We start from the raw sequence: 12,425 nt of genomic DNA, 5'->3' as shown, positions 1-12,425 counted from the left end.
ACTGCCTTGCTTTTTGAGGCCCGAGCTGGCCGCCTGAGGACCAAAACATGCCGGAGCAAATATTCTAAAATGTATGAGGCAACTGATATCTGTGGCGGTAAGAACTCCGGAAACGACTGCGCACAACGTACTGGAATGCCAGGATATTCACCCAGCGAAACCCGTAGGAAACGTCCACCTTTCAGGCGCGTTGGGATAAAAAACGGACGAAAGTATTAAACAGCAATTAAGATAAGCAAGAGACGTTTACAGTATCAGTGAAAAAATATCAGGGAAGAAAAAAAAACGGGCAAGTTTGCACTCTGTCGTGCAAAGCTTAGGCATAGGGAAACTGTCGATGCTCATGTCTTACTGGCTGCTACTGCTTGGTTGCTGCGAGGTCTTAACTTGGTTTAACCTAACTACGCATGTAGGAAGGTATTCTGTAGCGATTATTTTTGGAGGTACCTTCGCTTTCGCGACATTTCGCGTGACTAGTGCTGGACATTCCGGCGCCTACGAGCGACAGGGTTCCTGGCTGGCCACAAACGCATGCAGGCTTAGGGTTGGCACAGTGCCAAGAACGCTGTGGCTTGCCGACGCCGAACGCGTTGGAGGCTAGCCGTTCAATATCAATCAGCCAGCTTCGCTGTGTCTTGAGCTTTGCGCGGCTTAGTGCAAGCTTTCGCCTTTTTTTCTCCTGGCCCAGCGCGCCGTGGAGAGGAAAGAGGTGGGGAAGGGAAGGAGCTGGCGAGGAGGAGACCACGTGCGCATGCGTCGCGCCGCCCTCCAACGCGCTCTTAGTTGCCATGGCTACGGCGCGGCAGTATTTTAATACGAACCACAAATCACGGCTGGCTTAAACAGCTTCGCTGTTAATAGTAAAACCCCCACCCACCATCGTTGTTGGCATGGGTAAATGAATAATACGGAGATAGATGTTTTAATTAAAAAATAAGACCAGGGAGAGCTTGGCAAAAAGACTACAACAGATTCTGTGAAACTTCAAAAGTCTAGCCAATATTGCGATTGTTTGTCGCCGCCCCGTTGAAAAGAGTATGTCAGTAAACACCACCATCAAAAATTACAATCATACTAATTAAAAGCGCCATTACTGAGAGGCAAAGTAGGATCACCTTGGAATGCGAATCGGGTTTTTAAAACTTAGAAACGAGATCTGTGGCAATGATTGGACACTGTCGGTTAGGAATTAGAGAGGGTACATCGCTATTTTGTGCACTACGGAATTATCTTGCTCATGACGAATACCCGAGCCAAACCGCAGCAGCGGCGAAGGAACGACCAGTGTTGCAAAATTACACACAGGTAACGAGAGATAGAATGACTTCATGAAAATTGCCAATGTTAGCCTAGCCAAAAGTGAGGCACACATTTTGTTAGCAAATTTGGCTGAGATGAATTGACGAAAAAATTCACAAGAAAAAAATAGACGCCACAACTTCCAGACAACGCTTCAGCAAGAGGACTTGTTCTGGGTAAATCTTTCGTGATAGTCACAACGCACATTGCTCGGCGAACAGGGGCCGCGTCCACCATAATCTTTATTGCGCAATCGTGAGGCAATTGCATGCTGACAAGCGGCTCGATCATCGCCTTGCGGGTGTTCGGGCCTCTAGAATTCAACAGTCCACCTTCATGGATAACGACTGAAGAACAGCGAACTTCATTGTGCGAATAGTGCGTATAACAGGCCATTACGGCTGAATAGCAGGGAAAAGATCATTACGGGCTGTCTATTCAACTGGTGTAAGGCTCGCTAAGAGGTCATTACCAAAAAAAAAGACACTTCGGGAAAACTTTGGCCGGATGTTTGACATATCCTTGGAACTAGATGTTGACAATTTATGCATGAGAAGATGACGCAAGTATGAAAATTAATTACATCGAAGACGTTTAACTGTTATAAACTTTATGTTTCAGTGGCAGTATAGATCGATCCGAAGAATTATGAGCATCGCGGCAGGGGCGATTGCAGAAATACCCGGCGCAGTCGCCAGTGGCTATGAAAGAACGCACACATGCGGCATAAAGGCTTGTGATTTATATCAAATGTTAGCGTTATGATATAAAATGAAAGCTATGAGAAGCCTTCAACTCCTCCAACTTTTTCTCTGAAATTTACTTTCAGCTATTGCCAATGAATCTATCATGCACCTTATTGGTATTACACTATCTTATCATCGGCATATTGTCTGAGCATTCTCTTATCAACGTGCAGATTCCTACATACCAACTCATTTATTTTTTGCAGGTCTGCAAGAAGGGACTGTGCAGATAGAATAAGAATAAAATCTGAACTGTGACACAGAATCACCGGAACAGAAATGGCATTCGTTCACTTGTCTCTGGGGCACGTAACGGTTACTTGCTTCCTACAGAAAGTGCAAGCAGACTGTTGCCCAACCATGGTGCACGTCAAGGAGATGAATCGCCTGCTAGCTGCAGCAGATGACGGCAAACGAGAGCACTGCGCTGTAAACAGTTCTCGGTTTCAACACTTTTGCACAAAGCATGCAAATGACAGTCGCACCTAGTTGCGTTCTAAAACTACAATACATTGATTCCTACTACTATAGTGACACAAAAATGACTGAACGCAAGATTCTTGACGATACGGTTTATTTTCCGGCAGAGCTTCCTCTGCGGTGTACAGCGGCTTGCAATTCGCTCTTTGATTTAAAAGACAAGTGATGGACCTAGACACAGTGCTCTCCCGTAGGCTTATTAATGTGTTGATGCTTTGACACGTCGCTCAAATGCTTGTTAGTACACATAAAAAATAGATATTTCAATATATTTTTCTGCATCTACATGGTAAGTATAGGAATATTTAAAGCTGCAGTGTTCATATTCTGGCCGCAGAAGTTAATTTCAGCCAAATTGCCACGAATATGAGAAATACAAGAACAAAGAGGGGGATAACAAATAGGCTTGGAATTGGTAACCTCTCTAACGTCAGCTGCTGCAGCTCGCGTGGAAAGTACTTCTTTGAGAATACCGAATTGGCCAGTACATTACGCGACCACGAGTTTACCGGGAGTGGGGACTTTCAGTCTCTGAGCAATATGTATATATATATATATATATATATATATATATATATATATATGCAGGTTAAAACGTGAAGTGGTGCCGCACAGAAAACGTAAATGACGAAACATTGGGGAAGCCCGCAGGGCGCTTAATTCAAGCTACCGCGAAATGCCGTCGCCATGAACAGTGGATGTACATGTACAGACATAATTTACTCGTTGTCAGTGCTTACGTCTTTGTAACTGATGGAAAGAATGATGTCGTCCTCTTTGCCACCAGATTTATTGGACAGGCAGCACTTCAGAATCTTCAGAACCGCGACACAATCTAACACGACCAAACCATCTTCAGTGGTCTGTGTTCGCACATCGCTCCGCTCGTGGTGGTGCCTAATGGCTCAGCTCACCACAGTTTGAAGAAACTGAAAAAAAGAGGAAAACATTTTACATTCGTTTCACAAACCTGATTATAACGCTAGGTGTGTTCTCAAGCAGAGAACTTTGAGAAAAAAAACACTCGCGTTTGGTTTGTCCAAATAAGAAATATTACGGCGTCAACAGTGACAGAATATTGATATTCTTAGCAGAACATTAGTATCCTAAGTTATCACTAATAGTGAGCAGGTGTTACGCTCGCTTGTTATCGTCAGCCACAGAGATATTATTTCATTGCACTATCCTCTACCGCTGATTGCGATATATACTGGGTCAATTGAACCGCCCGCCGAATAAATACTTGCTATAGTTTACATTTAGATCGCAAAAATTGATACGACGAACGCATGCTCAACAAATGAACGCTTCGTTATTTTTAGAATAGAACGGTCCCTGTAGCCAGCACCAGTCGCACAGTATGCGAGCACGGTGGAGTAAAACTGTAGTAGCAATATTAACACGACAGAATTTGCGTTAGTTAACAGCTATACCCACGTTAACCTTGGTGGCATGTACTATCCGTCCGGCTGCCGTTGCTCTCGTCAACCTTGCTTTGTTGGTCCTTTACAATGCTGCGCTGATATTCACTGGTAAAACTTCCTACCAATCGCAATGTAGCGTGCCCGATTTGAATATCTGCCAGCTGTGATTCGCCTGAAACTATGTGGCGGCCACACGGCGTCTACTCCAATGCCCGTTTATCTGCGTCGGCACTGGGGTACATTCACTGCACACGCTATATGAAACGCTCCGATATCGTTACGCGGAAGTTGCATGACCAGAAGAAAAATATTGAAGGACTGTGCTGTAATCATCAGTTAGATCTTCACCTCTCGATAAAGAGAACCAATCTCAAAAAGATTGCTGAGATAACTCCCGAACTTTACTGCACGTGGGAGATAAAGCGTAAAAAATATCTACAACAGCCATCACTTCCCATGCAGGGAACGAATAGCTAAGAAACGGCGATCCACTCAGCCAGAAGCGTCAGAGAATGACGTAATTTTCATTACATCTGTGCAACTAAATTATTTAGGAGTCCTCGACAAAAGCGATTCTGCTGTAAAGACTTGCGTCAGAATATCAGTGAGCTTTGATGACGTTCGTAAAGACACGTGTGTCCTGACATTTAGGCGTAGGCGTTCTCACATCCGTCGCCGTTTTCAAGCGGGATTTAAATGTCAAGAACAAGAACAGAATGCCTCTATCGCTACAACGAGCATTTGTTGTTTTAACAGTGAACAAGCAGATTTTATTGGAAACTAATAAGGCAGTACGAAAATAAACGACAGTTATTTGCACCGCCTAACCCGTTAACTGGCAACTGAACAATCTTGTAGACCTAAATAAACATCTGCGAAAACTATACAATTCCAAATGTTAGTATGCGCCTTTAAATTTATCTTTGTGTATCTACCTGCTCAACAGCGGTATTCACGAAAGTGGACGCCGTGTGCAGTAGCAGATATTTTGGTCACAGAACCCGCAGGCTTCGTCTTTGTTTTCATAGCACACGTGGTGGTCATATTCTCACCACTGCGAAAAATTGTTTTTGTTAAAGCGAGCGCCTATTTTTTTTATCCCTATGGAAAACCGGTGCTGCCCAGGGCGCGCTCGTGCAATACAACCCTCAGTGCCATGAGTGTGAAAGTGTCGTAACTTTTAGTCTCCGAAAAGCAGACGCGAGGCCGCAACGATCGATGTTATGTTTACGTTTTACGAAACTGAATACCTTAGCGACTTTGGCATGTATTTTTTTATTTATGTTATTGTCAATATTGAAAACGGTGAAGAGGTTGTGATCATCGACGACAAATTAGCTTTTGAAAAGCGCCCTAGAAGTGTCTGGCGCAGAAAATTGGGGGCCACCAGCACCTGCATACGGCCGATAGCATTGCGGTACAATTTCCAAAGCATCTACTCTCTGTAAAAGATATTTGATGCAAAATCAACCGAAAAGGGCGAGTATTGCATACAGTAAATTGTTTTCTACCTTGAGAAAACGATAGCCGGCCACGGCGGTTCAGTGTTTCAGCGAGATACATTTCACGAGTGAATACGCTATGTAAATACCGTCGGAATTAAAGCAAGCGATCACTAGCTCCATTTGTGCGTATTGCATATAAAAATAAAGAAAATTCATTCATAAGCAGAGTGGCCACTTGTACTGTGCATGGCGCCGGAATTAAAGGCGCGTCCACGTTGGCGGCACGGCAACTCGCCGCACGCCGCGTGCGGTTGGTGGACCGCCGGCAGACGGCGCTCTTGCTGGCAAACGGCGAGATCTCCCTTTCACACGGGGGATCTCCCTGCGAGATCACAGGGAGATCGGCACACTGACGTGGCCATTCAGCGACAGTAGAGTAGTCGCCGTTACGCTGTGGTGCCGCCGGCAGCCTCCCCGCCACTGAGCTCTCGCCCCCTTTTTCGGCTCAGAACGAACTGCCGACGCTCCCAAGCTAGATAGTTTTGTATAAGGGTTGTTGCCGCTTGACCTTCTCCACGCAGTAATTTCGCACGAAGAAGAAAATATGCTGATATTTGTGGTGCTGCCGGCAGTGATGCGAGCACGGCCGAACCGCTTCCGCCATGCACCGTCGGCAGCCGTGCGCTGCAGCTGAACTTGTATCGAAATTCACGTTGGTGCTAAACGCTTAAACGTGGACATCGCTGTTTATAAAATAAACATTACGCGTCCCTTTACTCTAACGGACATCGTTTTGCCTGCACTAGAAGCTACATGACAAAAGAAGTCAATAGTTGTGTCGCCGGTCGCAGCGACGCACTATTGCAACTCCGATGCGCAGTTTCTGAAGTAAACCGTTAACCGCTGATGTTCCCTGTGAGATTGTATGGTTGGCGATGTCATTTTATGCCTATTCGTCTCGCACCAGTGCTAATCTAGTGGGCCTTTACAACGGCTGGCCCTAATATTATACTCTTAGCCCTTCCCACAAAATATCACGCGTGTATAGTCTATTCCTGTACAATAGAAATATATTCTCGTTCATTCTCGTCATAGCTTTCCATAAATGAAATGCACTCGGTTATTTTGTCCCAGAAGCTGTAGAAAAATATTACTGGGGGTTCTTTATGCTACAGCTAAGACGGCTTGAAGGTGATAGCCCGAGCGCCGCTAACTCAATGACACGACGACCACTTTTTACCCTTTGTGAAATTTCTTGTGACATTTTCGTTAATTTCTTTATTCACATTTTTACACGCGATGAAAAGTCATTTTAGCAAGTCATCCTTTATTCACCAAACTCGAACCATGACTCAGGACACTTTTTTTGCTGAGTGATCATCACTTCGATACCACAATTTACAGTCATTTTTGCAAGTCATCATGTTTTTTTTTTGCTTGTCACCCGTCCTACGACTCACCAAACTCGAACCATGACTCAGCACTTTTTTTCGTAGTCTCTCTGACTTGGACCCTCAAATCTCACATAATCTTTGGAAGTGGCTCCTCACTCGATAACTCCTTGATTTACTCTTAATTCACAATTAATTCATTAACTCTTGATTGACTCTATCACTGCTTCGTTCACCTTCTTCACTCTATCCCCCATCTTGGTTTTACTTCCATCACACTTGGTTTGCCCTATTACTCCAAATTTCCAATTTCAATCAGCCTTGATTCACATATCCCCACTTAATTCACCTTCATTCCCTCTTAATTCACTCCCATTTACTCTTCATTATCTTAGGCCACTGTATCCCATCATTACATTTATTTTCACTGGTATCACTTAACTGAATCTTATTAATTCATGCTCAATTCACGGTTATTTTACCTCATTTAGCTCTATGTAGATTCATTATCACTTCAGTTCACTTGCTTAATCATTCTTCTACCATCAATCGCGGTTTTGTGTGCATTATAACTTCTTATCGTAAAAGGTCCACTTCGTGTCGACGACGCGGTTTTGAAACGGCCGTTGAAACGAAGACCTCACCTGGAGACATATAAGGTTTTCACCTTAATAATTAATGAAACAGCGTGCGATCGTGCCTGCCTGAATCCTATGTCGCCGTCAGTCATGCTCGTAGTTTTTACGGTAAAATATTGCAATGATTGGGCTATATTACGGCTTTTACGTTGTAGCAATTAACCATGCTGGAATAACTACACCCTTCAAGGTTCCTTTTTTTCCCTGGCTATTGCACGTCGCCCGCTATAGCAGTGGTGGCTATTTTCTTCTGTTTGTATGACTAAACAATGCGCGCGATATGCGCAACGGCTTGCTTTATGTCAATTTAAAACTCCAGCGCTGGTTTCCCGTAGACATGCCTCTTAAGAACACACATTCACCTTGTCGAAGCAAGTACCATTCACCAGTCTTGGACCACAGTTACGTGCAATTAACAGCTGAATTATCATCTGTATTTCGCATAGGTTTTGGATAAACATTTTCACATTTCATTTGGTATGTACTTGTGAAATATGAAGAAGGAATAAAGCAATAAACAAGTTGTTGGCTAAGTCAAGTATCATGACTGTTAAAGGATTAATGCGATTATGTTATGCGCGAGCAGCGGTATCGCACAAATCGCCATGCAAACTAAAATGCCAACTAAGCTAAAACTAAACTTTCTTCAGCTTTTCAGTATTAAGCACACCTGTTTATTGCCTTTCTCAGGTAGCCAAAGATGATGGGATAGTTGTTTTATTAGGTTGTATGAAGAAATGTTTGTTTCACAGTCGATGTGACTGTGTTCAGTCGATCGACTGAACCATAACCATTATTCTTGGCTCGTGCGTCGACAGCAAGAAGCGGGCAGATGCAGATTTACGCTGGAATTGCAGCATAGGCTTTGACCTTTTCACTGATGACGTATGCCTCATTATTTTGTAATCGCTGCAGCGCCGCTAGTTTCCGGGCTCTATTGTTTAAAATATTACATCGAGCAGGTGAGACTTGTGTAGCAGCTCTCAGCGTCCATGACTTTTGTTTTTATACCCGTTAAAATATACATATGGAACGTGCATTAAGACAGAAAATGTGTAGAAACGCAGTGTGCTTTGTACCCTGAAGCTTGTTTGTGGCCAGTGCTGTGCAATTTTTAGTTGTGCAGCAAACAGCAGATGCGCTATTGATCGGCTCTTGGATGCAAAATGATCAACCTAGTTGCAAAGCATTGGTCTATCGTTTGCTTCATCTTCGGTGACTATAAGCCTATAATTTCATGCTTGCCTTTAATTTTTCTTGCGACGTGTTTTTTCTTTACGCCTAGCAGTTACATTTTAATTTTTGAACTGCTTTAGCGTATATTGCCTTCCGTGTTAGGTCAAATGCATTGCAGTTAGCAGGGAAAGCCTAAACCGATCTCAAGACTACCATACACGAATGGCATTTCAAAAACAAAAAAATTCAGAGCCATTCCACTGTGTAAAGATGAAATACCAGCGAAGCTGTTGGCTTTGTTTATATATATATATATATATATATATATATATATATAATTTTGTGGTTATGGTCAATGGTTGAAAAGACAAAACACATAACTTCGTTATTTTCTTCTGTCTATTTTTAATTCCATTCACTTGGTCACCATATTGATGATTGGATTATGGTCGCTATTGTAGACTGCAAATGGTTGCACATCGATTCTAGAGACATTCTTGGTACTAGTGAGATCAATGCACGATATGTTACGTGTTGTCGTTGGCACATCCACTTCACTGCAACACTTTAAGCCAAAACGGTATAACTTGAACGATGAGATCCGCCATTCGTCGGGTCTGCCGATGTCGACGTTAAGGTTCTCCACGACGACGATGGATGTGTTGTTGTCGAGTGACACCCAAACGAACACGCAGTCAGAAAGACTTCTATCTCTCTCTTGGTGGTTGCTTGAGGGATGTGTATCACAGCAACTACGGTGCCATCTTCTAACCTAACGGCACAAACGTCCGCACAATTCGAGACGATGGCATCATTTGCCACTGGCATATCGTACGGGGTGGCACTCATACAGTATGTCATTGCACAGATGGCGACTCCACTCGCTCGAGACTCGACGCTCTCGTTGCACGTGAATCCCGTGTGTTCATTCATTGACAAGGGTGGTTCAAGGGCGCGTTACAGGGCCCCGAGCCCACAGAGGTATGTGCCATTGAGCTTGGACCCTTTCTGCACTATCACCCGAATCAGCCTACATGATCATTTGTTTTCTTCAACATACCTACACATTTTTTTCACATCCTAGCCACAGTCAAGTTCGCTGTAAAAATGGCTGCAACAGGGAGCGAATTTTTGCAGCGCCACACATGTATTTTTGTGTTTCAACATAAACTTGCAATAAAGCCGTTGTTGGAATAGTATGTCTAAACTGCTAAAACGAGTAGGGCTTGCCAATTCCAAGCAGTCGCCGCTGCTTGCCGTTGTGTCTATAATTGGCGGTTATTTTAATATGATAGCATTAAAAGCCACTGCCCTGTAATAAAAGCGGGCCACCTGATACTATAGGGGTAGCGTAGGCCCAGCAGTCGGTAGGTTCACTAACACGGGAGAATGGCCCAGGCAGAGCCAACGCGGTGTAAGGAGTAACAAAACGCTTAATTACATCGCTGCGTACCGAAGAACGACACGAACGCTTAAAACTTGTACTGAAGGCTGGTTGTCAAGTGACGCCTTTTTATAGCTCCCCAGGAAGACCCTTGCCCAGGAGAGGGAAATAGACTCTCGTTATGCTTGCGGCTGCGCTCGGTACAAGGGAGTAAGTCCAACGGTGTCCAGCAGTCGCGAGCGCTGAGAGGACAAGGCACAGTCACCGACGCCAACAATTGCAAGCGCTGAGGTAGAGAAGGCTCAAACGGGCACACACGCCAACGGGCGCCCACCATCACGGGCTTCTCGGCGTTTCCATCGCCCGGGCTCTCGTCGTTGTTTGTCCACGTGACACAAATTGTTTCTCACAGAGGCGAGTCGTAACAGAGTGCCCACCAGGGGAAAGAAGATCGTGATGACCGGGGGGCTGCATCCACTTTACTGGTGGATTACACTGGTGTTCTATGCCGCAGACGGCTGTCCAAAAGCTTTCTTGCGTCCGGTAGGTCGCCGGAGAGCTTCTTCTGGTAGGCGTCTTGCTCCACGTCAAAAGGCTTCGCTCATTTGCCTTGTGAAGTCGAGCTGCAGTTTCTGGTTTACAGCAAGCGTCAGCCTGAACCATGCCGAAAACGGAACTGCTCAGCCAGCAAGTGCGAGAGATATTGCTACGGAACAGCCACCACAGTGTGGCGGAACTGTAGAGGAGGAAGACGATGTGTTCCCGCTAGATTTAGCGTCGCTATCTTGACCTCCGTTGGCTTCCGTGTAAATAAATTGTAAATAGCCATGAGCATCAGCTACACGTAACATTATTTGGGGGACGTGGACATTCCCCGTACCCGCCATGGAGCTTCGCAGCGGTCGTAATGGCGAGAGCGCAACTTCCGCTCCTGCTCACGGCGCTTCATCTCCGAAAGTATCTAAGCCTGCAGCCCCGAACTACTCACCATTTCCCCCCCTAGGAATCCTGGTGTTTTCACCGGAGTCAGCAGTCCTGATGTTGACGACTGGCTCCACTTGTACGAACGTGTCAGCGCCCAGTCAGAGGTGGTATCCGACTGTTATGGTTGCAAACGTTCTTTTCTACTTCGACGGCCCTGTAATGGTATGGTTCCAGACGCCCGCGACGCGATCGCACGCACCGACCACGCGCGGCAGCTCGCCCGCAGTCACCAGAGACGCCTGTATAATAGTCACCATCGCAACGTGCACTCTTATCCGGGTTATCTGGTGCTTCTCTGGTCACCCATCCGCCATGTGGGCCTTTCCGAAAAGCTGCTTTCGCGCTACACTGGTCTATACCGTGTGGTGCGACAAGTGAGATATCAGATATGAAATCATCCCCAACGACCCCTGAGCGTCGTCATCAGCTGCAAGTGACATCGTTCACGTAGCGAGACTAAAGCCATATCACACACCTTTCACCGCGGATGTGTAGCTTAAGCGTCGGGACGGTGCTTCTACTGCCGGGGATGATGATATCGAACAGCCGTCACAGTGTGGTTGCACTGAAGAGGAGGAAGACGACCTGTTGTTCCCTCTTGATATAGCGTCGTCATCTTCGCCTCCATTGGTTTCCGTGTAATTAAATTGTAAATAGCCTTGGCATCATACATTATTCTGATTTCCACAAGGATAACTTCCTCTTTCAGAAGTTAGATTGAGTCCCTTAATTAACAAAGCAGCACTAACATCATACTCATGAATTTGTCAAAAATTGGAGGACGCTTAAGCTTCGCCTCCTCAGAAACATTTCTTTTTAAATAATGACGCTGGGCGAATGAAAATTTTACCACTTATAGCGCTTGATCTCTTCATTCGAAATCTACTTTTAGTTTTAGGATATCTCGATGCTTTCATGTCCTAAGTGCCATGCATAAGTGAGAAGCAGTGCATGTTTGTGCAGCTGCTGGACTTAGCAGTTAGCATGATAGAGCAGTGTAAAATTATTTTTCTTATCTCTAACACTCCACTGAGTGCTAATAAGCAAGATAATGTGATTCCCTTTACAAGCAACATTTTAAGAGAATTTCGTATCTGGTGCTTCATATTCAGTGGCTGGTGCCCGAGTACATTAAAAATTTTCATCCTTAAAAAAATAAAGTGATTGCAATAAATCCTAGATAAGTGCATTCTACATATCCTACAAATTACGTCCATCAAATGTGGTCTTGATTGGACCACAATAAGTAGATAAAATTTTGTGCACAAACGCCTTGTTTTGTTCAAAATATAAAGTTGAGAAAAATGCGATTGAAAGTTATAAAAGTTGTTTACTTCTGTTAATTATTATTATTACTTCCCGGGGAGATTGTGATGCGGCAAAGCTAACCTTGGAGAGAAAAAGCTTAGGCCTACCACCTTGCACGAGCCCAATGGCGTGCGACACCGCGGTTTGACG

At 44.7% G+C, this 12,425-nt stretch overlaps 1 protein-coding gene across 1 annotated transcript in view; it reads left to right on the top strand.

The window, feature by feature from the left end:
• Nucleotides 1–2,302, top strand: part of LOC125940020 (venom metalloproteinase antarease-like TpachMP_B) — a 28,432-nt gene extending 26,130 nt beyond the window's left edge. The window contains exon 11 of the mRNA XM_049655672.1: nucleotides 2,252–2,302. Coding sequence (XP_049511629.1) covers nucleotides 2,252–2,278 — 27 coding nt within the window. The 3' untranslated portion in view covers nucleotides 2,279–2,302. The remainder of the gene's footprint in view (nucleotides 1–2,251) is intronic.
• Nucleotides 2,303–12,425: the final 10,123 nt, after the last annotated feature.

The sequence above is a fragment of the Dermacentor silvarum genome, chromosome 9 (genome assembly GCF_013339745.2).
Source record: "Dermacentor silvarum isolate Dsil-2018 chromosome 9, BIME_Dsil_1.4, whole genome shotgun sequence".
Classification (NCBI taxonomy): domain Eukaryota; kingdom Metazoa; phylum Arthropoda; class Arachnida; order Ixodida; family Ixodidae; genus Dermacentor; species Dermacentor silvarum.
This window is presented reverse-complemented; position numbering and strand designations above follow the sequence as displayed.